The following is a 23672-nucleotide window of genomic DNA, read 5'->3' as shown; positions in this document are numbered from 1 at the left end:
TAAACATTTTAAATAATATTTTGCTTTTGAAACAACTTTCTTATAGGAAATGCATTGTATTTATGCTTCTATTTATATACAGGTGTGTCTTGGGCTTCCCTGATGGCTCAGACAGTAAAGAATCTGCCTGGAGTGCAGGAGACCCAGGTTCAGTCCCCAGGTCAGGAAGATCCCCTGCAGAAAGGAATAGCTACCACTCCAGTATTCTTGCCTGAAGAGGCCCACGAACAGAGGGGCCTGGCGGGCCACAGTCCACAGGGTTACAAAGAGTCAGGCATGACTGAGCGACTAACACTAACCACTGCAGGTATAGATGAATGCATTCTATAAACTAAAGAAACCTGTTAAAAAGAAGACGAAGACATTACTCAAATCCCATCTTCCAGGTTAAAAGAGAAAGTTAACATTTCAGAAGTTTAATTTTAGATACCTCACTTTACATATATGAGTAGATAAGCACCTCTAAATAATTCAAAGTGGCATCCTGTACTATTTTAAAAGCAAAAATATTTTAATGTAACTTTACTTGAATGAAAGCAACAATAAACATATTGATGTTTCTTCATAAAGTGAATTAATTCTTAAAAAAAACAAAAACAAAAACAAAATAAATCTGCACTTAAAAGTTATAGCATCCAGTGGCCTCCTGCTCTGAAGGTTTGGGGAGAAAAAGCATAAATCTAATCCCATCGTTTGGTATTTAATATTTTAGATCCCACATCTGTAACATTTATACTCTTTCAATAACTGTAATTCCTAGCTGTCTTGTTGTTCAGTTGTTAAGTTGAGACTGACTCTTTGCGACCCCAGAGACTGCAGCACACCAGGCTTCCCTGTCCTTCACTATCCCCAGGAGTTTGCTCAGATTCATACCCACTGAGTCGGTGATGTTCTCTAACCATCTCATCTTCTCCTGCCCCGTCCCTTTTGGCTTCAATCTTTCTCAGCATCAGGTCTTTTACAGTGAGTTGACTCTGCATCAGGTGGCCAAAGGATTGGAGCTTCCACCTAAGCATCAGCCCTTCAAAGAACATTCAGAGTTGATTTCCTTTAGGATTGACTGGTTTGATCTCTGCTGTCCAAGGGACTCTCAAGAGTCCTCTCCAGTACCAATGCAGTCATGATCTTATATTTAAATGATTCATTGCTCAGTATCATCATTGGACCATGGTTTCTTTATTCCTTTTTTTTTTTTCACTTATCTCACTATTGGTTGGGTTGTTTCATTTGTATGCCCAAAGAAGTCACACTCTTGACCGAACTTGACTTGCTCAAATCACTAGGTATAACATTACACTGATATTCCTTTCCCACAGAACTTCCTAAAAAAATATTTTGAGATTCTGCTTCCTTTCATTAAAGTTACTTTTGATCTTTCAACATCATGATACTTCTTTTAGAGAATATCACATCCTCTTGACATTAGGAGGAGGTATATGTATTATTTCTTTTCCCTTTTATATGTTGTCCCACATTTATTAGTACTGGACTGGTCTGCATCAAAATTATGAATTTGGGTATGGCAAGTTTTCTGTTTTTGGTGGGGGGAGGGGGGTTGGTTTAGTTTCAGTTAATTTAATGGAAAAGGAATACATTAAATTTTTCAATATTTGACATATTGAAGGAAAATTTTTGAAAACTTATTTAGTAGCTTAGTTGTGTCTGACTCTTTGTGACCCCATGGAGTGTAGCCTGCCAGGCTCTTCTGTCCATGGACTTCTCCAGGCAAGAGTACTGGAGTGGGTTATCATTTCCTGCTCCAGGGGATCTTCCTGACCCAGAGATGGAACTCACATCTCCTGCCCTGGCAGGTGAGTTCTTTATCACTGGCACCACCTGGGAAGCCCTAATCACATAATAAAAAGAATCACTACACAGATACAGAGAACTCTCTGATGGTTCCCAGAGGCAAGGTGTTGAGAGTTAAGTGAAATGAGAGAAGGGAGTCAAAAGGTATGACTTTCCAGACTTATAAGTCTTGAGGATATAATATGTAGTATGCTGACTATAGTTAACAACAATGTCCTACATATGTGAAAGATACTAAAAACTAGACCTTAAAGTCCCCACTGCAAGAAAAAATGTTTGTAACTGTGTTCAGTGATGGATATTAACTAGAGTTACTGTGGTGATCATTTTGCAATACATACAAATCTGCATACATGAAATCATTATGCTGTACATTTGAAACTAACATAATGTTATGTTAATTATACTACAATTTTAAAAAACAGCACATTGAAAAAAATAGCTGATGGATACTATTTTTAAATCAAAGCTGTGTATATATATATATATATATAAATATGAAATTTATATTTCTCTATCTTTGCCTGTGTATCTCTTTCACAAATTGTTTTCTGATTATGATATCTTTATACTTCCAGGAATTTCTGTATGTATAATATTATTCTACTTTTTCCTTATGTATTTTTTTCTCCCTTTTGTTCTTTCTGATTCTCTTCATTTTTTTCTCTCTTTGCTGATATGTTTTCTTTCTTCACATCTTCTTTTTTCCTCCCCCTTTGGGTTTTCTCCAATTTTCTTTTTTCAACCTTTGTTTATGCTTTTTTTTCCCCCTGTTTTCTTTCCTTCTTTAATTTTTCACATTTTTTCCCCTGAATTTGTTATGATATAAGCTTAGCATCTCCTGTTTTATTGAATAAAAATTATGGCCTCTGTCAGTTAATTCATATTTATCTAAGAAAATACTGTATCTTTCCAAGTTGTCATTCATTGATATTTATACCAGAATTTCTTTGAAGGAAAAGAGTTTTAAGTTTCTGTTCTTAAGTATCTTCTTTTACCTGCTATTAACTGCTGTCCACTTTGAAACCATCATTTACTAATTATAATGGTACTATACTATGACTTTAAAGTCTAAAAGTAAAATTTTAGCTGCAAATATATACATTTTTTCACATGACTTTAACAACCAAGCTAAATTCTGGGCACTAGGAGAGAAAACTACAAAGAGTCATAATTTTTCATTCTGCATTTTCAATAGAAACTAAGTGTGTACATTAATAAAAGGAGAAAAAGCAATTAATACAAAGTATTCTTCCTCATTCATGGTACACATATTTGGAACCTATTCTTCTTAACATCTTTCTAAATGATTTTCTGATTAACAAGCATTTCCTTAACTCAGAATCTTTATGTCATTTTGAACTCATTACCATATAAACTCTAAAATTCTTCCTCTTTATTTTACCATCTCATTTTTTTTTTTCCATATCACTCCACAGTCGTTGTTGCTGCTTAGCAGCTCAGTTGCGTGTGACTCTTTGTGACCCCATGGACTAAGCCCACTGTCCATGGGATTTCCCAGGTAAGAATACTGGAGTGGTTTGCCATTTCCTTCTCCAGAGAATCTTTCCGACTAAAGGCTCGAACCCACGTCTCCTGCATTGGCGGGCAGATTCTTGACCATTAGCACCACCTGGGAAGCACCTCCATAGTGGCTACAAAAAATTCTTCCTCTTTAATATATCATCTGTTATTTCTAGCCCAATTTTATCGATATTCCAAAATAGTGGATACGAAACAGGCTTATAGGAAGTGTCTATGACTGTCAACAGAAGTGGAAAGAGTGATTTTGGTAGCCAGCCACTAGCTGTTGTACAATAAAATATATATTAAAAATGCTGCGTAAATATAATATGTTCTTACGTAACACATTTGTTGACAAGTGAAATGAAAGTTGCCTTACCCCCTCGCTTGTTGATCTTGGCGTAGCCAGGTGAATAGCTCCCAGACATGGAGGATGAGCTGCTGAAAGCTGCATGGTGTAGTCCAGACACAAGGGGCTCATCACATTTTTCTAAAAAGAAAAGAAAGCCAGATTTAATAAAGACTGAATAATCACTGGCATATTTTTTGTTAAAAATCGCTATTGAATACAATGAAAAGTTTAAGATACATGATACATCTAGCAAACAACTATAATTTATACAACTTGACACTGATGATCAGAGAAGGCAATGGCACCCCACTCCAGTACTCTTGCCTGGAAAATCCCATGGACGGAGGAGCCTGGTGGGCTGCAGTCCGTGGGGTCGCTGAGGGTTGGACACGACTGAGTGACTTCACTTTCACTTTTCCCTTTCATGCATTGGAAAAGGAAATGGCAACCCACTCCAGTGTTTTGGCCTGGAGAATCCCAGGGACAGGGGAGCCTGGTTGGCTGCCGTCTATGGGGTCACACAGCGTCGGACACGACTAAAGTGACTTAGCAGCAGGAACACTGATGATTCTAATGAACTCTAGCACAATTTCAATTGCCTTCTGATTTTCAAGTTATAACTATGATCAAGTGCATTATGCCAAACGACCTCAATGCAGGCCCGCTATCTCAGAATCATGAATAAAGTTGTGGCTGGTTATTTCACAAGATTGGCAATTTGGGGGTCTCCTCAAAATCTTCAGTTATTTATTCACTCTAAGGATTCAGAGTTAGAAATATGAGCTTGGAGGAGGGAAGACCAGGAGGAATAACATTCAAACTAAAAAATTAGGAAGGAGGTACCAGTAAGAAAGAACACAAGATACCAACCAACACGAACGCACTGCTGTGTAAAACATTAGTCAGTTCTCATTATTCTTGACCAATGAACTGCTCTGGAGTTCTGAGTTTTACTCGGCTTCTGCACTGACATGAACTACTCTTCCCCTTCCTTCTTTACCACTGCTGACTCTCCCATTCTACTTTGATGGGTGGTTCTCACCTTCCTAGTGTCTCTATACGTTAAAGTGCCCAGGACTCAACTCTTGGAGCTCTTCTCTGCATTCTCTGGGTCTCTAGGAGGCTGCATCAAGTGCTATGTCTTGTCATGCTGGAATATCCCCAATCCTACCCCCTCACTTTGCCTGATCCCCTAGTCCAGGCGGCCATCAGCGCCACTGCTGTGACTGCACAGTCTTCCTTCCGCCTCCTTTGCCATAGTCCTTCTGTACACAGCAGCCCAAAGGGCAGTTTGAAAAATATGCAGGTGGGTAAGGTAGTTCCTGCACTCAAAATATCCTCTGGCTCCTGCTCAAGTCACTTAGAATGAAGTCCAAGGTCCCCCAATGGTGCACAGCAGCCTCTGCACTGATGACATCCTGCAGCATCCTTGTCCTTTACTGCCCAGCCTCCCTTTCCTTCTGACTGCAACGACAGACTTGCTCCTGCCACGACCTTTGCTGTCACTCTTCCGATGACCTCAAGGCTCATCCCTCACCTCCCCCAGGCTCTGTTTAATGTTTTCTCTCACAGTGCAGACAAGTTTTCCCAGTCTACCCAGCTATACAAGTACTCACTGCCCTCACTCTCTGTACCATGCCTTGCTCTATTTTCCTTCATAGCATTTACAGCCATCTGATATGTTGTGTTTTCATGCACGCAATTGTTTGATTGCTTTTCTCTCTCCCATGAGATTAGAAGCTCCATGGAAATAAAGGTTTTGAGAGTGTGCTTAATGCCTCCTTTCTAATGATCTGAATAGCACCGGGCACTTGGCATACACTCAAATGACATTTGTAGAAGGAAGGAAGGAAGCAAGGGAGGGAGGGAGGAAGATAGGGAAGGAGAGAAGGAGAGAGAAAGGGAGGATGGGAGGAAGGGAGGAAGGAAAAACAAGGACAACTAAACCTGACAGACTCAAAGAGCCTCAAGGCACAATGCTACCTTACAACACGACATAGCGCCTAAGTTTGAGAGAGATGGTCCTAAATCCCCAAGAAGTGTTTACATGTGCTCAGTATTTTGTTTAATATGACACAGAACTACGCTGTATATTCTCAATGACTTCTCTCTCAGATATTCATATACAGGGGGAAAAAAAACTAGCAATAGCAGGAATGAACTAGTCTTCTTGAAGTCATTCAGGTGGAGTGAAGTCCCCAAAGATCCTGGGGAAATGAATTATTTTTCATTATCTCACCACTCGAGTGTGTACAAAACTGAAGTTCAGAGGAACACATCCGTCCTTGCAAAACATAGTTAGATTTCTTACTTTTCTCAGTTATGCTGCGAGTGCCTCTGAGCAATGTGGCATGTGTGTGTGAATATATTTCTCAGAAACTTAAATGTAAATGACTGAAAAGAGGAACATAACATTTATTTTAAAAATGACCACCCTGTATGCAAGACAGGAAAAAAGACGCAGCTGTGTATAACGGACTTTTGGACTCAGAGGGAGAGGGAGAGGGTGGGATGATTTGGGAGAATGGCATTCTATCATGTATACTATCATGTAAGAATTGAATCGCCAGTCTATGTCTGACGCAGGATACAGCATGCTTGGGGCTGGTGCATGGGGATGACCCACAGAGATGTTATGGGGAGGGAGGTGGGAGGGGGGTTCATGTTTGGGAACACATGTAAGAATTAAATATTTTAAAATTAAAAAAATAAAAAACTAAAAAAAAATAAAAAATAAAAGTATCAGTTTACAAAGTGAGAATCCACAGTGAAGGGTTTCATATTAATTGTTTAAAGATTTACTATTATTTCAGCTGCTGTTGATCACACACATAAAACCTTGATTTTCTAACTTCTGTCTCAGTCTAACTTGGTACAACTTTTTGATGTAAGTTCTGCATTGAACTTTAATGAGCAACTATTACTTCAGAATTTTCCATTATGTTAAAAAGTACTCATGTTTATTTTACTCATTCAAATAAAACAAAAATTTATGACATATAGACACTATTCTATACAAAATACACAACCAATAACCAACAAGGACCTACTTTACAGGACAGAGAACTACACTCAATCTTTTGTAAGAACCTATAAGGGAAAATAATCTGAAAAAGATTCCAAAACACTTTGCTGTAACCTGAAATCAACTACACTTCAATAAAAAATAAACTACATCTAAAAAAATTCAAAGAAGAACCTATGTTGTGTCAGACACAGGAAATGCAGAATTGATGAAACTAACATTATTCCTGTCCTCACGTAATTTATGTTTCAGTAGAAACTAAAAACTAACTAAAACTAAAACAAACAGGTAAAAACGTGAATTCATAGGATGAATTCATAGGATGGGATGGTGATAAAAACTACCAAGACACCCTCGATATGAAAGAGGGGCTAGGAGTCTGTGGGTAGGGTGGAGGTTGAGAGAGTTGCAGGCTTTGGGTGCCTAGCCAAGAAGAGTCTCTTTGATTGGGTCACATCTGTGTAGTAACCTAAGGAAAAGAGGACATACTCTGACAGAGCTCAACAGGACCATGCCAGGAGAAGCTTTCTGTCCAAACCTGCTCACAGGACTAACTTTATGATGCCTGGAGAAGGAAATGGCCACCCACACCAGTATTCTTACCTGGGAAATCCCCTGGGCAGAGGAGCCTGGCTATAGTCCATGGAGTTGCAAAGAGTCTAAACAACTCTACCTGAGTTGTTTAAACAACTAAACAACACTACCTGATAATAAGGAATAATACATTATCCAAAATTCAGGATTCACTGAATATATAGCTCCATGTTACACATGGTAAATAATTAAAATGAAGTTGATAATCCAGTGATCCATTTAACTTGCTTAAATTTAGAACATAAATACAGCAGTTTATAAAATCTGCGGATAGTTTATCCATATTAGTTGTTTTCTTTAAATTGGATTTCCATAACAAATTAATCTTTATACCAAATTAAAATTTTTTCACTAATTTTAAAGACTCATATAAATCAGAATAACCAAATTAGAGTAAAACTGGGATCAAGAAAGATAAGAGCATATAAAAGATTATTTATTTTTAAAAAGTATAGAATTATTATAATTTAAGGATCAGATATCTCACAATAATCTGAGACAAAATCTATAACTGCATAATTAAGCAAGAAAAATGTCACATGAATTATATGTTTTCCTGAAAGACGGTAGTCACAAATATTTATTATGATCTTATTCCCTGCTTTGCACTGTTCTAATCACTTTGGACAATAAAACATCTGTCTATGTATCTATTTCCCATGCTCTCATAAGTGGTAACAATATATAGACCCACATAAAGTAATTAAACATGAAACAAGAAAATAATACCAGTCTGTAATTCAATGCCGACTAGAACATAATCAAATCCTGAAAGTAACAAGTAAATTAAAAATACAGGACTATAGTTTAGGTGACCTTATCACTCCTGGCTTTCTCCTAAGTGTGTGACCTTGAGTACATCAGTTAACCCCCTTTGGATAGATGAAAATGTGAAAGTGTTAGTCACTCAGTCGTGTCCAACTCTTTGAAATTCCATGGAATGTAGCCTGCCAGGTTCCTGTCTCCATGGGATTCCCCAGGCAAAAATACTAGAGTGGGCTGCCGTTCCTTTCTCTGGAGGATCTTCCCAACCCAGGGATCAAACTTGGGTCTTCTGCATTGCAGGCAGATTATTTATCATCTGAGCCACCCTGACTCACACATAATATGAAGAAGCTAGCTAAATTTCTCTCAAACTCTAATGCCCTCGAGCACTGTCAAGGACAAGACTCCACAACTATGTCCCCCAGACCAAATCTGGCCCACTGCTCGCTTTTGTTAAGAAAAGCTCACCCCCATTCACTCATTCATGTCTGCATTCACATCTCAGCAGAATGTCACAAAAAGAGACACACAGCCTCTGAAGCAAAAGGATTTACTATCTGACCTTTTACAGAGAAAGTTTTCCAACCTCTGGCTCAGTATGATAAATATTCCATGTATCCACAAAGAAGAATGATTAACGATCACTTATGGTAATAGGTAACCTACAAATGATAAATAAGACCTGAAGAATTGACAGGATACAGATGAAGAGGGTTAAGAACACTATGCTGCTGCTGCTGCTGCTAAGTCACTTCAGTCGTGTCCAACCCTGTGCGACCCCATAGATGGCAGCCCACCAGGCTCCCCCGTCCCTGGGATTCTCCAGGCAAGAACACTGGAGTGGGTTGCCATTTCCTTCTCCAATTGCATGAAAGTGAAAAGCCAAAGTGAAGTCGCTCAGTCGTGTCCGACTCTTAGCGACCCCATGGACTGCAGCCTACCAGTCTCCTCCGTCCATGGGATTTTCCAGGCAAGAGTACTGGAGTGGGGTACCATTGCCTTCTCCTAAGAACACTATAGAGAGAGGAAAAGTTTCAAGTCTACAATGAGGATGAAATTTCCCCGTGATGGCTGTAGCTACACTCCACGTGTGCCCATATTGCCAGACTGACTATTAGGATGAATGATCCATCTTTACCTCCAACTGTAATAATAGTTATTACAGCTTCCATCTTCCAAAGAGTCTGATTGCTTGTTGTTTTAGAGCATGTGTCTCAATACTCTGCAGACATTAAACATTAGAAAATCAAACAGATCCCTGGAGAAAGTTAGGATTTTTAGAGTAGTGTAATAGTAGTAGTAGAGAGAGGGAGAATGCTAACATGTGAAATAATTTAGTATTGTATTTTCCCATACTGGGATGTCTTCCAAAACTACAGCCACATAGTTATGGCAAATATTTGGTCTCCAGTGTATTTCCCTTCCAGGGAATTCTGGATGAAAACTAGAAGAGCAGATGGGCCTTGAGTTTAATTTTCACACAATTTCAGTCAATCAGGAAGGCAGACTAGCTGCAAGAATTCTGTATGAATTCAAGCTGGAACAGAGGAAGTGATTGGCAAAGCGAGATGAAATGGCTGTTGCCCCTCACCTCTAAGAGCATGGCTGAGAGACATCTTTCTTGGCAAGGGGGATGGACAGCAGTTCTCGAGGTCAGAGGACATCAGAACATATGCCATTGACATCAGAGTAGCATTCAAATGTTATCTCTGATAAATAAATAATGTTGGAAAACGTTCACCACATCTTTTAAAATCATAACACTTACAATATATGGTTTACATCACGCATTTGGAAATACAAGTAGATACCCAGAAAATAAGAATGACAAAGAACTCCCGAACCAAACAGTGCTACCAGGATGGAAATTCCATTTTTTTTTTTAAATTTTATTGGAGTTGCTTTACAATGTTGATTAGATTCTACTGTACAGCAAAGTGAATCAGTTACACGGATATCCCCTCTTTTTTGGAATTTCCTTCACGTTCAGGTCACCACAGAGCACTGATTCGTGTTACCTGTGCTATACAATAGGTTCTCATTAGTTATCTATTTTATACATTATATCAGTATCATATATCATACCAGATCAATACAGCGCATCTATCCCTACCTCTCAATCCATCCCATGCCCTCTTCTCCCCTTGGTATCCGTATTTTAAATTCTAACATTTGATTCCCATTCAGAAAAAAAAAAAAAGAAAGAAAGAAAACACTGTAAAAGGCAGATTATCAGGGGAATGCATCATAAAATGTTCTCTTTACTTTGTGTGCATTCAAATCCTGACTTTTGAATCTAGAACTGCATGGCCACCAACCTCAGGTTTCATGACTCCATTGCCAGGGCAAAGTTAACAGGCCAGACCTCCCCCTAAAGTCTTCTGTTTCCAATCAGTAGCCTCCTGCCTGGCTCCTTCTGGCCAAAACTATCTCAAATTGCAAGCTAAGTGGTCGTGCTCATTTCCTTCCCTGGCTCCCCTAAGAGCATCTCAGTTCCTCCCAGAGATGGCCTGTCTTTCCCGTGGCGATGCTCCTTTCAAGCCCTAGAGGCCCAACTCGGTGGGTGGGCGTTCCAGGACTGCGTGATGCCTCCCACTCCTGACTTTCCTTCTGCTCTGCCTTCTCCCCAAGGTGTCCAACTAAAGCCGGTCGGTGTCCTTCTCAGCTGAGTCTACAACTGCCTGAGTCTCCGGCCACTGTTGATGATGTTATCCCCTGTGCCATTTCCCTGACTTCCTGGACAAAGCATGCTTTGTTTCACAGACAGTGGAAAATTCTTTGGACAAATAAGGTGCTGTTTCTTATCTAGCCTAGCGGATAGTTTTAGGATTTGGATGAAAAAGAGACTGAAGCCACGACTCAGGTGTGTTTCCTGAGGAATCACTGAGGTTAATATAGTCCTGTAAATGCTTCACAAATTAGCATGTCGGTGTCCACACTCAGATCAAACAAAGGCTGGTATGGGACCTAGCACTGCTTTAGATACTGAATTCCCAAGACGATGATTCCACGTGTGTGCTTTAAATATTCTTCTCAATAAAGAGGAGAGAAGAAGAAAGGGAGGAAGGGAGGTTGGAAGGAAAGGAGGGAGGAGAGAAAAAATGAGAGAAAGAAAACAAGAAAGGAAAAGAAAGGAAGCAGAAAGGCACAGCACTAACAATAACTTCACAATCTGTTTCTCAACATCTAAGACAGGCCCACTATTTTTATTCCCTATAAACGCAGGCCACTGGTTCCCGAAGTTCTCTGTTTTGATGCACTTGGAAACATGGTGCTTTGGTTTCTTTCCTCAGCACACATTCCTTGTATAGGCTCTTTTTCACCTTAGAACTTTGCTAACTTTAGCATTCTATTAAAAAACCCAAACAAACTGAGCTCATTTCCATATGCCATCCGTGGAAATCCCATACCCCACTTACTTTTCTCTATGGAAAAGGTGTAATTCTACCTGGGAGCCAAATGTCTTTGAATTGAATAATTTACATACACATTGTGATGTTTAAATACTGTATTACTCCTTGAATGTATGGCGAGTACTGGAAATTGAAACAGGACATGCTCTTCCAGTATATTTTATAACTTTTTTTTTCAAGTTCAGTTATTGTAACTTAACCTGATCTAATAAATAATTTCTAGGATAGTTGTGATTTGCAGAGATTAGTATTAGACTGAGGTTTTCCCAATATTAGCACATGGAAGAAAGCATGCTCTTTACAATTGAAAAAAAATGATATTTTATTCCTAGGGATATGAATTTGGATGACTAAGTTCTATCTTATACAGAGTGTCTTCAGGTTTTTGTTTTTTGGTTTTTTTTTTTTTCATTATTTCAAATGTCCATTTCTAATTTTGGATAAGTTTTTTTTATGATTTCCTACATCATAGCAATAGAAAGCAAATGGTTTTAAAAATCAGTATTATAGGAGAATTCTGGAAAAAATGTTTGCTCTTCCTTAGGGCAAAATACTGATGACTCTAACTCAACTCTAATTTTATATATCTTCATTCTCATCATAATTTCCTCCCATATTTTTTATGATTCATACATTGCTTTGTGTACTTCTTGCTCAAATATCCCTGCCGTATTCTTTGTCACTGGAAATAATTTTTTTTTTGCCTGATCCTACAAAATTCCATACAATACAGAGAAAGAAAGGATTTTCACAATCCACAAAAGTAATCTCTGTTACTAGTTTTCACATACACACATACACACTCACTACATTTGATACAACATGTGTTTAAATAGGTAAGGTCATTGACAATCTGGTCTTTAGCATACACTGACCTATCAAAGAAATGTCCATACAAATATTGCCTTTTGGTTTTAAATAAAAATAAATATTGCTTTGTATTTCATTTTATGTAGGGATCTTTTATTATCTACATCTGGATCTTCATAGCAGGGTTAAACTCCTTTGCACAGAAAATGCAAGAATGTTAGTTCATTGGTAAAAGAGATCATATATTTAAATTGAGAATTAATTGTCCTTTCATACAATGTATGGACAATTAATCTAGTTTTCTGTACTTAAGGCATCTCACAAAAGACATGAAGCCAGCAATCATGAAGAAAAGTACAATTAGATTGCCATTAAATGCTAATTTAGAAAAAGGTAAAGACAATAAATTTGGAACTAAATCAACTGAGTGGACATGTTTTACCTGACATATAATGAAAATCAATAAGGGAAAAAAGGAAACCCATCTCTCCCCTTTATCTTCTCACTGAATCTTTCCTCTTTACAACTTCAAGGAGGGGACCCTATTTTCCTTTTGTTCATTTCTACTCAATGGGAAACAACTAAATGTGCCACCATATGCATTACAGTAGCCTTGAATTCAATGAGGCAGTCGCCCCTTTTCCATCTCAGTAGCATAAATAGTAGAAACCATTGAGCCAAAATCAGCAAATAAATAGTAATAGCAATCATTTTTGAGTACTTATGAGGCAGGCAATGCAGCAAATATTCTGAGAGAATTCTCTCAGTGAGTTACTTTATTCACTAAGACTTTGACATACATATCATTACCATTATACAGATGAGGAAGCTTGAGACATCACAGTTAAAGAATAATAGCGAAAGTGAAATGAAGGTCGCTCAGTTGTGGCCAACTCTTTGCAACCCCATGGAGTGCTTAGTCCATGGAATTCTGCAGGCCAGAATACTGGAGTGGGTAGCCTTTCCCTTCTCCAGAGGATCTTCCCAACCCAGGGATCAAACCCAGGTCTCCTGCATAGCAGGTGGATTCTTTACCAACTGAGCTATCAGGGAAGCCCAAAGAAGAACAGGACAAGGACAAAAGCCAAGTTGTATATGGTTACAAGTTTTTGAGGTCTACCATCTCCAGGGTCACTTTGGATAAAATCTGTACACTGGATTTATTCTTGAGTGTGTAGATCTCCTAATAAAAATGAAATGGTCAGGTTTTTCTTGCTGTTGTTTTCTAGCCACTGAGTCGTGTCTTGACTCTTTTGCTACCCCATGGACTGTAGCCCCACAGGCTCATCTGTCCGTGGCATTTTCCAGGCAAGAACACTGGAGTGGGTTGCCATTTTCTTCTCCAGTGGATCTTCCCAATGTAGGGATCCAGCCCATGTCTCCTGCATTGCCGGTGGGTGCTTTACTGCTGAGTCACCAGGGAAGCCCAGATTTTTCTTACCACTTCCCATTTTGATCCCAGGAATTTACCTGATGTGACGCCCCCTCTATCATGCAGCAATTTTAAGGTCTTCTGTCCACAACAGACCCATATCTTTCAACTAAAAGGAAGAGACACCTGCAGTTTTAAATAGGTGTTCTCAGAGAAAATCAGACAGGATCAGCATTTCAGCTTATATGCCTACATCCAATAAAAATAATGTTCAGCACAGTACATCAAATTTACTCCATTTATGCATGTAATAAATACTTATTGGGCACTTATTTCCCTTCAACCTTTATCCCTTCAAAATCCATTTTCTATGTACTTGCCTGATGGATCTTTTAAAAAGCAGATCAGATTATTCCTGGCGCTTGTTCCTGAGGGCTTCCCCTTGCATTGAGTATGGAACCCTAACTCCAGCAGAGCCTGTGATGGCTTGGCTCTGAATGATCTCTGGAGTTATCTTATTTCACTCTTCTCCTCTGAGTCGCTAAGCTCCAGTTTCACTTTCCTTTCTCTTTTTCAGACACACCAAGCACATTCCTGATAAAGTGCCTCTTCCTCTCCCTGCCTCCTGGCTGGAATTCTCTTCATCAGCTCTAAAGAAGGCAGATCCTTTCCAGACTGCCCCCAACTCAAATACCAGCCCACTCTTTCTCTGGCCAGTATCTAAATTCACCAACTCAACTTCCAGCTTCATATTCTCCAGACATTACTTGGTATTTGATGGCACTGTTTTATTTTGTTCATAGCATCAGTGATATTCTCTTTTTACAATAATCATACAAAATGAGTAAATTCTTAGAAAAATATAACTTTATCAAATTTGACTCAAAAAAGAAATCAAACAGTTTGTTCAGTAATGCCATAGCCATTACAGAAACTGAATCAGCAGCTTAAAATCTCACAAAGAAAACTTCAGGCCCTATATAGTTCACAGGCAAATTCCACCAAACTCCCAGGTGGTTCAGTGGTAAAGAATCTGCCTGCCAAGGTAGGTGACACAGGAGATAAGGGTTCAATCCTTGGGAAGGGAAGATACCCTGAACTAGGAAATGGCAGCCCACTCCAATATTCTTGCCTGGGAAATCCCTTAGACAGAGGACCCTGGGGGGGGCTACAGTCCATGCGGTCACAAAGAGTTGGACACAATCGAATGACTAAGCACACACAAACAAGTTTTATCAAACTTTCCTTTAAAAAATTACTTTTGTTAGGTAGGCTGTTTTTAACTTTTTATATTATATTGGAGTATAGTTGATTAACAATGTTGTATTAGTTTAAAAAATGAAAATAAAATAATTCGGATTGTTTATCTCTTAAAAATGTTTATTACTTTTCCGAATTGCCTGGGATCAGGGCATGTGCCTGTCCTGTTGAGTCTGTATTCCCAGGCCCTAAGAATCTGGCATGCAGCACGAATACCATACAAGGCTGTTGCATTAGTGCATTTCTGACAATGATAAGTAATAAATCCATCTAAATATGAGCAGGGCAAAATAGTTCCTAGGTTTTGGCAACTGAGATGTATTTACTTTATCTAATGGACATTTTTGCATTTTCCCATTAAAAAAAATTGCTTGTGCAAAAAGAGTTGGCTTTATCCCATAATGTTACGTGTACAGCTTCCTCACTATATCCCACGTAAGTAAGATCATCTCTCTGATCTTTATCAACTTAAAATGATTTGTCATTTGAACCTTTGTATTATCCTGAGGATTTTTCTACATCATCAGTACATGCCTTTAGAATTTTTAAAATATCTTGGCTCCAGCAGTGAATTTTGTAAGAGACAAAGCTACTGACTCTTCTGAGAGTACCCTTTCAAAACCCCTTTTGTTTGCTTTGTTTGCAAAAGAAAATAAGAATTTGGTATTTCTACTTTCCTCCAATATCTTTGAAAACACAGTGTGATAAGTATTTGGTTGTATGTTGATCTCCCTGCTATATGGTGATCTGTTCTGAAGGAAGGGGAGTTTGCTACATTCTCAGTATATGGAAAATATAACACATGGTAGGGATCTTCACATCCTTTGAGAAATATTGAACACAATCGGTATAGTAGCATCTGTTAATGAACAGATTCAATGTTATCATCTTAAAAAAATCAGATCAAATTTTTTCCATTTTTTTTTCAGTCTAATAGCTACATTCACAAGACATTTAAGAAAATATAGCTAGAGAATCAGCCATGTTTGCAAGAATCATAGTTGTAAATCAAACAGGAAATTGTCTGCTCTGCACATACCATGGGTGAATTACTCAAGAATTGCAGTTCAAATTTTGCTGGACATTTAACAGCTGCAGCACATTTCTGACAGATGGTTTAACAGATTAATCAGTTTCAAATTATCTACAAAACTGTTATATACTAGGAAAGAAAAAAAAACAGATTTGTGAGAATAAAAAAGAAGCTTTTTTTCCTCTAAGTCAATCTTTTTAATTTCAGAGAAATAAATTCTGTCCCACCAAACAATAAAAATCAATGTTCACCTTTTGTACAATATAGAAAAAGTTTTGAAAATTTTATTTATATTATTTCATGCTAAAAAGGAAACGGTATTCAAAAGTAGCATCAACTAAGGATTTAATCTCTAAAATAAGGGTGAACATGGTCTTTTTTTTTTTTTTCCTTAACTTATATTCTATAGGCTCATGAGGAGGCAGAGCTACCAAAAATTTTTTAATAAAACAGTAATTTGAAGAGTGCCAAGGTCAACTGTAGTACAACTAAATGAACCTTAGGCCACTTCTAGCTGTCATTGGTAATCTTCCTATGGACAAGACTCTTCTAGATTGCAATTTGTTGGTCCACTGGTAAACGACTAGATTTCTGACTCGATCTAGTTTCCTTTACTTGTTAACTCAAAGAGAGTATTCACTGATCAAAAGCAATGTATTTATTGACAATCAAGTCTATATCCTAGATTATTTAACCCACTGCCACTCTTAATTAATTAACCAAAGGGCATTATTTAAACCTCCTCCAGTGTTCCTGACTCAAGTTACATCGGATTTGATCATGAACTTGATTGGTCCAAAGTGGACAGTGGAGCACCAGACAGTCAATAAAGAAAAGCTGTCAGAGAAGGTTCAGTTAATCAACATGTATTTATGGTATGCTAAGGTAATGGAAAATGGGCCATGAAACAGTATTTGTAATATAATCCTAATTTTATATACACATTTATATGCAGAGTACATTATGTGAATGCTGGGCTGCATGAGTCACAAGCTGGAATCAAGATTGCCACGAGAAACATCAATAAGCTAAAATATGCAGATTATAACACTCTAATGGCAGGAAGCAAGGAGGAACTAAAGAGCCTCTTGATGAGGGTGAAAGAGGAGAGGGAAAAAGCTGGCTTAAAACTCAACGTTCAAAAAACTACAATCATGGCATCTGGTCTCATCATTTCATGGCAAATAGATGGGGAAACAATGGAAACAGTGGTAGATTTTATTTTCTTGGACTCCAAAATCACTGCAGATGGTGACTGTAACCATGAAACTAAAAGATGCTTGCTCCTTGGAAGGTAAGCTATAACAAACCTAGACAACAAATTAAAAAGCAGAGAGATCATTTTGCCAACAAAATTTCATACAGTCAAAACTATGTTTTTTCCAGTAGCCACGTGCAGATGTGAGAGTTGGACAATAAAGAAAGCTGAGCACTGAAGAATTGATGCTTTTGAGCTGTAGTGTTGGAGAAGATGCTTGAGAGTCCCTTGGACTGCCAGGAGATCAAACCAATCAATCCTAAAGGAAATCAACCCTGAATATTCATTGGAAGGACTGATGCTCAAGCTGAAGCTCCAATACTTTGACCACCTGATGTGAAGAACTGACTCATTTGAAAAGACCCTGATCCTGGGAAATACTGAGGCAGGAGAAGAAATAGGGGCAACAGAGGATGAGATGGTTGGATAGTATCACTAACTCAATGGACATGAGTTTGAGCAAACTCCAAGAGATAGTGGAGGACAGGGAAGCCTGATGTGTTGCAATCCATGGGGTGGCAAAGAGTCTGACATGACTTAGCGACTGAACAGTAGCAACCATATTTATTACAAAAACAGTGAAAGTTTAATGTCAATGGTTTAATGTACTTTTATAAGACAAGTTTTTAGAGCATTTTTATGTTTAGAACTAAATTGAGAGGGTGGTACAGAGGTTTCACATACATCTCATATCCCAACACATGCATCGCCTTTGCCATTATCAACATCACTCATAGAATGTTACATTTTTTACCAGTGTTGAATATACACTGACCCATTATAATCACCCCAAATTCATGCTTTATCTTAGGATTCACTCTTTGCATCATATGCATGATGAACCTGAACTAATTATGATGACATATATCCAGCATTAGAGTGCATGCATGCTCAGTCATATATGACTCTTTGAGACCCCATGGACTGTAGCCTGCCAGGCTCCTCTGTCTGTAGAATTTTCCATACAAGCATACTGGAGTGGGTTGCCATGTCCTACTCCAAGGGATCTTCCTGACCTAGGAATTGGACTGTGTCTCTCGTGTCTCCTGCACTGGTGAGGTAGATTCTTTTACCAGTGAGCCACTTGGGAAGATCCATCATTATAGTATCATAGAGTAATCTTTCTGCCCTAAAAATACCCTTTTCTATATCTGTTCATCTCCCAAACCCTAACCCTAAAAACCACTAATTTTGTTTACCGTCTCTATAGTTTTCCCTTTTCCAGAATGTCATACAGTTGGGATTACATGGAATGAAGTCATTTTGGATTGACCTCTTTCACTTGGCAGCATGTGTTGACATTTCCTTCATGTCTTTTCACAGCTTGAGAGCTCACTTCTTTTTAGTGCTAAATGATATTTCATTGCCTGGATGTATCACAGTTTATCCATTTACCTACTGAAGGACATGTTGAGTGCTCACAACTTTTAGCAATATGAAAAAGCTATTATAGATACCAAAATATGGGTTTTTGTAAGGGGTAGTGACAGTTTGATGTTTTAATACTTAAACATAAAAGTGGGAGGATAAGAAAAAAATGCATTAGATAGAAAATAGAAGAGAAAAACATTTCAGACAAGCACATCAGTATCAGTATTACAAAAAGGGCTAAGGTTTTAGGGTAAGGGTTAGGGTTAGGGTAAGGGTTATGGGAATGCCTAGTGACTCTAAGAAGGAATAACTAGCAGAATCTTACATAAAACAAAAACAACCCCAACAACTTACTGCAGCTCCTAACACACTCTTCTCCCAATTTCCACTTGGGTAACATCACATTTTCAATCAAATGCCAGGAAGAGACCTTCTCCAGCTCCACCATACCTCAAGCTAAATTCAGTCTGCCTCCCTTTCTCAGAGAACCCACTTCCTTTCCTTAGTAGCAATGCTGACAAACAGGAATCATGTACTCATCTGTGCATTTTCTTGTTTAATGGTGACTCCACCGTGAGTTGTTCATCCTCACGGATGAAACTGAGGATTGTTTTCTTCGTGTCTGTGTTCCCAGCACATGGAACAGTGATCAGTGCCCAGAATGAATGAACGGCAGATGGTACAGAGGGTAGCAATCACTGAATTCACAGAGGGATTTATCTGCATAAGGATGCTGAGGCCAAATTGTGTTGCAAAATCTCATTTGTTCATTCCTATTTGCTTGTTCTCAATTATTCTTTCAACAAATGTTCACTGGGTGCCTATTATGTTTAAATCTAGGTATCCTTTATCCCAGATTTCACAGGCTGGTGAATTCCATGCTAAAAATGTGGGTTATATTTCATGAACCTTGAGAAACCACTGAAATGATTTGCTTAATAGGGTAGTGATATGATCCAATAATAGCTCTATTTTAAAAAGCAAGAAAACTTTGATAGTAGGGTAAAACAGACTAGAAGGTATGTTCTGAAAATGACAAGAATATTACAACATTGAAAATCTGAAGTGGCACACAGATGAACAGAAGCCAGTGGCAGTGGGCTTACAAGAGGGGAAAGATGCAAAAGATATTTCCGAAGATGACTGGCTTGGTTTTACAGGATGTGTGAAGTAATAGAAAAAAGAGAGGTAAAAATTACTGAGATTTCTTTTCTGAATGACAGTACAGTGTGAACTCTTTCATCAAGTAAAGGCTATAATATATGCTATTGGACTCATTTGCTTAAATCATTTAATAAAACAAGATGTCTGAATCATTTAAGAACATATGTGAAGATTATACCTTTAGTTAAAAGTTAGGCTTTTAACTAAAATACCAGTCATGGGTTCTGCATTTCATTCGTTGAAGCAATAAAGTTCACTTAACTAGGAATCAGAAAGCCAAGAATATAGCATATATAAAATTTCCTCAAGACCCTTCAGATTCTCAGTGACCTTATTTGAGACAAAACCATCCAGCACTTGATTTTACATCTACACATTAAATTGTAAACATCCATCTCTTTCACTGGGGTGCTTTGCTGTTGAGTAAGATTTATTCAGCATGTACCAGGTGGTTCGGTGGTAAAGAATCCCCCTGTCCATGCAGGAGACACAGATTTGATCCCTGGGTTGGGAAGATGCCTTGGAGGAAGGCACGGCAACCCACTCCAGTCTTATTGCCTGGAGAATCCTTTGGACAGAGGAGTCTGGTATGTGACAGCCCCTAGGGTCACAAAGAGTCGGACAAGACTGAAGCAACTTAGCACGCACATACAAACAGCTGTGCATGAATGCCTGTCCATTCCATTTCTGATGGACCTTTCTTTCTTTCTTCTTATAACATTTTTTGTCTTGTCCTTTATAATGCCTCTGGCTGTCAGCAAATGCAAATTTCCCTATTTTTAGGAAGGAATACTTTTAATGTCACCACTGGTCCTCCCTCTCAGAACCAGGCCCCTTGAATGAGAGTTTTGTATGCCACTACTAAGGAAATGTTCTTTGAACTTAGGACAAATCTAAACAGAAAAAGATATTATATTGATATCCAGGAATGCATTCTATTTCAAAGAAAGCTGCCTGCTTTTATATATATATATTATATATATATATATATATATATAATATATATATATATATATATTTGATAATGGTTAAATTCTAAACAGATAGCTTTTTTTTTTTTTTCTCAGAAGGCTTCTATGAAATGCTTGGGTAGCATCACCAACTCAATGGACATGAGTTTGAGCCAATTTCTGGAGATAGTGAAGGACAAGGGAGCCTAGTATGCTGCAGTCCATGGGGTCACACAGAGGTGGACATGATTTAGCGACTAAACAACAACAATGAAAAGGCAAAATCTATATCAAATGTAAAGAAAATGGAAACACAGGAATTCTTTTCAAATACACACAGGAAGATGTGCACTCATTTTAGATGGATACAGTCAGGAAAGGAGACTGGATCATTTTTTGCCACCATTCCCAGTCACAAATGGCAATGGATGGTGCTACTTCACTAGGAGCACCATCAGGAGGTTTTTGAGATAAGCAGATGGGATCTAAGCATGACTCTGGTCTTACGTAAAGGACAGGATGGAGTCAAGTCTAGAAAATCCAGGTCAGGAAGAAAGAATCCAAAAGAAAGTCAACTATAGGCCAACAGGGAGCAGAGCCCAGCCAGACTGTGGAGTCCCAGTCCTGGGAGAAGATATTTCATCTCTCTCATTCTTTATGCAACCTGCTGGACTTGAGAAGAGAAGCCCTACAACTTTAAGAATATTTAAGAGTTAAAATGAGATCTTCCACCTTTCACAGGGAAAAAGAAAGAGAAACCACAAGCAAGCAAAGGCCCAGAAAATGAGATTAATTAGAGGTTACAAAAAGTATAGTTTGATTACTATGCTAAATGTGTTTGGGAAAATGGTAAGGAAGAGGAATTGAAAGTAAGTAGTATGTTGCGCCTTGAAAACTAAGCAGCTAATTTTCAATCTTCTGCAGAAGGGAACAGGGCACAATTAAAGGTTTCTAAACAGAGAAATTGCAGAGTAAAGTACAGGGAAAGTTACCAAAAAAGAAACACTGTTTGGTTTTTAAGCATCTTTAGAGAGGAGGTTCCCAAAGTATGAATTTCAGATGGAAAAAGAAAATGCATCTTGAGAAACACTGTGATCAGAAATAAATAGGAAACAGAGACAACCCGATTCACAGAATTCTGCACTGCTGAAGTTCATGCAGCTATAGAGATGTGGGGAAAGGTGTTGGTTTTACATTCTGAAATGACACAGAACCATAGCAACAATAAATAAATGTGACATATATATATTCATGACTGTCATGATGGAGAGATGGCTTCAGTCTCAAGCAAACAATCATATTGTTTTCCCAATACACCTACATTTTTCCAAAAGCTGGCCTCCAAACCTGAATATAGAAAACCCAAGTTCTAATTGCTATTCAGTCTCCAACCATCTTGAGCAAGCCACATATCCACACTGAATCTCAATTTCTCCATCTGCGAAACAGGAAGTATTGGACATACAATCCTCAGGGCCCCTTTCACGGCTGACATTCCTGGATTCTATTACGTCATACAGCGCTCTAGTGCTAGTGCTGGTGTTGAGTCGCTCAGTCGTGCCCAATTCTGCAACCAACCCCATGGACTGTGGCCTGCCAGGCGCCTCTGTCCGTGGAACTCTCCAGGCAAGAGTACTGGAGTGGGGAGCCATGCCCTTCTCCAGGGGATCTTCCCAACAGCAGGGATCAAACCCAGGTCTCCTGCATTGCACGTGGATTCTCTACCACCTGAGCTACCAGGGAAGCCCTGGTATAGAGATATAAATGTTTCAAGAAAGCGATGTGGGTGCATAGGGGTGGAACAACTAATTCTACCTAGAAGACAATATCACCCAAGCATATCACTATGAGTCATGGTGGCTCAGACCGTATAGAATCTGTCTGCAGTGAGGGATACCCGGGTTCAATCCCTGGGTTGGGAAGATCCCCTGGAAAAGGGAATGGCAACCCACTCTAGTATTCTTGCCTGGAGAAGTCAATGGACAGAGGAACCTGGCATGCTACAGTGCATGGAATCGCAAAGAATCAGACATGACTGAGTTTCTAACTCAACACAAGCATATCAGTAGGTTAGTGGAGAGTTCTATGAAATGATACACAAGAAGATGATTTTTAAACTTTAAAGTCACATACAAATACTAGTTTCTAATATAACTGAGTAAACAAAATTAGAGTTGACTCTTTGATAGTTTTCAGATTTCCTATGATGAATTCATCTTAAAATATGAGAGTACAGTTAGGAATATAAAGACATACAGTTAGTTTTTGCAGGTAGTTGAAAATATTTAATTGGTGCTTGCCCTCCATTGCGTAAACGTTGGAGTAGATCACAGTATTCTTTTCACCTATTTTTTTAAAATAGAAAATCCACTGAGACCTTAGACTCTAGACTTGCAAATTGATGGTTAATTTGGAAGAAAATGCATGTCAACCACTGTCTTCTGAGAATTTCTTCCGCTAGCTGCCCGCTTTCTATTCATATTCATGTGTGCATGCATGAAAATAAGTTACTTCAGCTGTGTCTGACTCTGTGACCCTGTGGAGTGTGGCTTGCCAGTCTCCTCTGTCCATGGGCTTCTCCAGGCCAGAATACTGGAGTGGATGGCCACGCCCTCCTCCTGGATATCTTCCTGACCCAGGGATTGAACCTGCGTCTCCTGCATTGGCAGGGGGGTTCTTTACCACTAGCGCCACCTGGGAAGCCTCATTCATGTTCCTAATTATTTCTTAATCTTTACTAAGCATATTCTCTTTTGAGAAATGCACCACCTCAAAGCAAATAAACCTGTATTATGGAACCACAGCTGCTCATCTGCACTGGAGACTCCACAGGACAGGAGTCTTTTCTATAATAACTGCAGGAATATCTATAGCTGAGTCTCCCATAAATAGCAGTTTATTACTGAATGCTTCAACAAATCAGTTTACAGATGCACTCTGCACAGTTATACTGCCTTGATATGTTTTCTGAC

General features: G+C 38.6%; 1 protein-coding gene across 1 annotated transcript in view; it reads right to left on the bottom strand.

Annotated features, from left to right (window-relative positions):
- CNTNAP2 (contactin associated protein 2) overlaps positions 1-23672 on the bottom strand; it is a 1656810-nt gene that overhangs the window by 1619787 nt on the left and 13351 nt on the right. Inside the window, exon 2 of the mRNA XM_052638430.1 lies at positions 3713-3823. Coding sequence (XP_052494390.1) covers positions 3713-3823 — 111 coding nt within the window. The remainder of the gene's footprint in view (positions 1-3712; positions 3824-23672) is intronic.

Source organism: Budorcas taxicolor, chromosome 4 (assembly GCF_023091745.1).
Source record: "Budorcas taxicolor isolate Tak-1 chromosome 4, Takin1.1, whole genome shotgun sequence".
NCBI lineage: Eukaryota > Metazoa > Chordata > Mammalia > Artiodactyla > Bovidae > Budorcas > Budorcas taxicolor.
The sequence above is the reverse complement of the archived record's forward strand: the minus strand, read 5'-3'. Positions and strand labels throughout refer to the sequence as shown.